Here is a 702-nt window from a genome sequence, read left to right as displayed (position 1 = left end):
CTCTCCTCTCTACAGACTTTAAAACTGTTAGGGACTCAAAGAAATATTAGAATATATGAATTATTTCTGTGCATTACCAGTTGCTATAATAATAATCGATTTTCAGTCAATACAATGGTTGGGTCATTTTTATAAGGTCATATCAATTTTCGCGTTCATTTAAATGTCAATTAGCTGTTTGACTCTTATGATTGCATGTGAAAAAAACATTCATAGTTTCAAATTTAATGTGCATTCTGAATACTGGCATGTGTATAGTGAGGATAATACGCCAGATGTATGGTTAGCATAGTCATAAATTTAAAGGACAGGCAAGACTGACAATATTAGAGCATTAGATGTAACCCAATTACACTGGAGGTGCATATATGTACTTGTCACGCCCACTGAGAGTTTAATTTAGAATTGTCTTTACAAAGGATGGATTCTTAAATGCTTAGTCACTAAGCATACCTGTCTATCTGTTTATCTCTTTTTGGATATAGTGAAAAAAAAAAAACCATGTTGCTATCAGTTGGTTTCATTCAGACAGTGATTACAAAGGTGAGCATCATCCCCCTGGTATTGTTAATGTATAGAGTATGATGTATTTTCATTTTTCTATAAACATAACTCTTTACAGTTTGTAGAGGACCAGTAATGATATATGTCTTTTTTACCTTTTTCTTCATTTATATATGATAGAAATTTACTAATAAAATG

The 702-nt window shown here is 31.3% G+C and overlaps 1 protein-coding gene across 1 annotated transcript in view; it reads left to right on the top strand.

Moving 5' to 3' along the window:
- Positions 1 to 702, top strand: part of LOC119593736 (probable cation-transporting ATPase 13A3) — a gene marked incomplete in the record, with an annotated part of 69,470 nt that overhangs the window by 63,528 nt on the left and 5,240 nt on the right. The window contains 1 exon segment of the mRNA XM_037942749.1: positions 515 to 543. Coding sequence (XP_037798677.1) covers positions 515 to 543 — 29 coding nt within the window.

Source organism: Penaeus monodon, chromosome 32, assembly GCF_015228065.2.
Source record: "Penaeus monodon isolate SGIC_2016 chromosome 32, NSTDA_Pmon_1, whole genome shotgun sequence".
Lineage (NCBI taxonomy): Eukaryota > Metazoa > Arthropoda > Malacostraca > Decapoda > Penaeidae > Penaeus > Penaeus monodon.
This window is presented reverse-complemented; position numbering and strand designations above follow the sequence as displayed.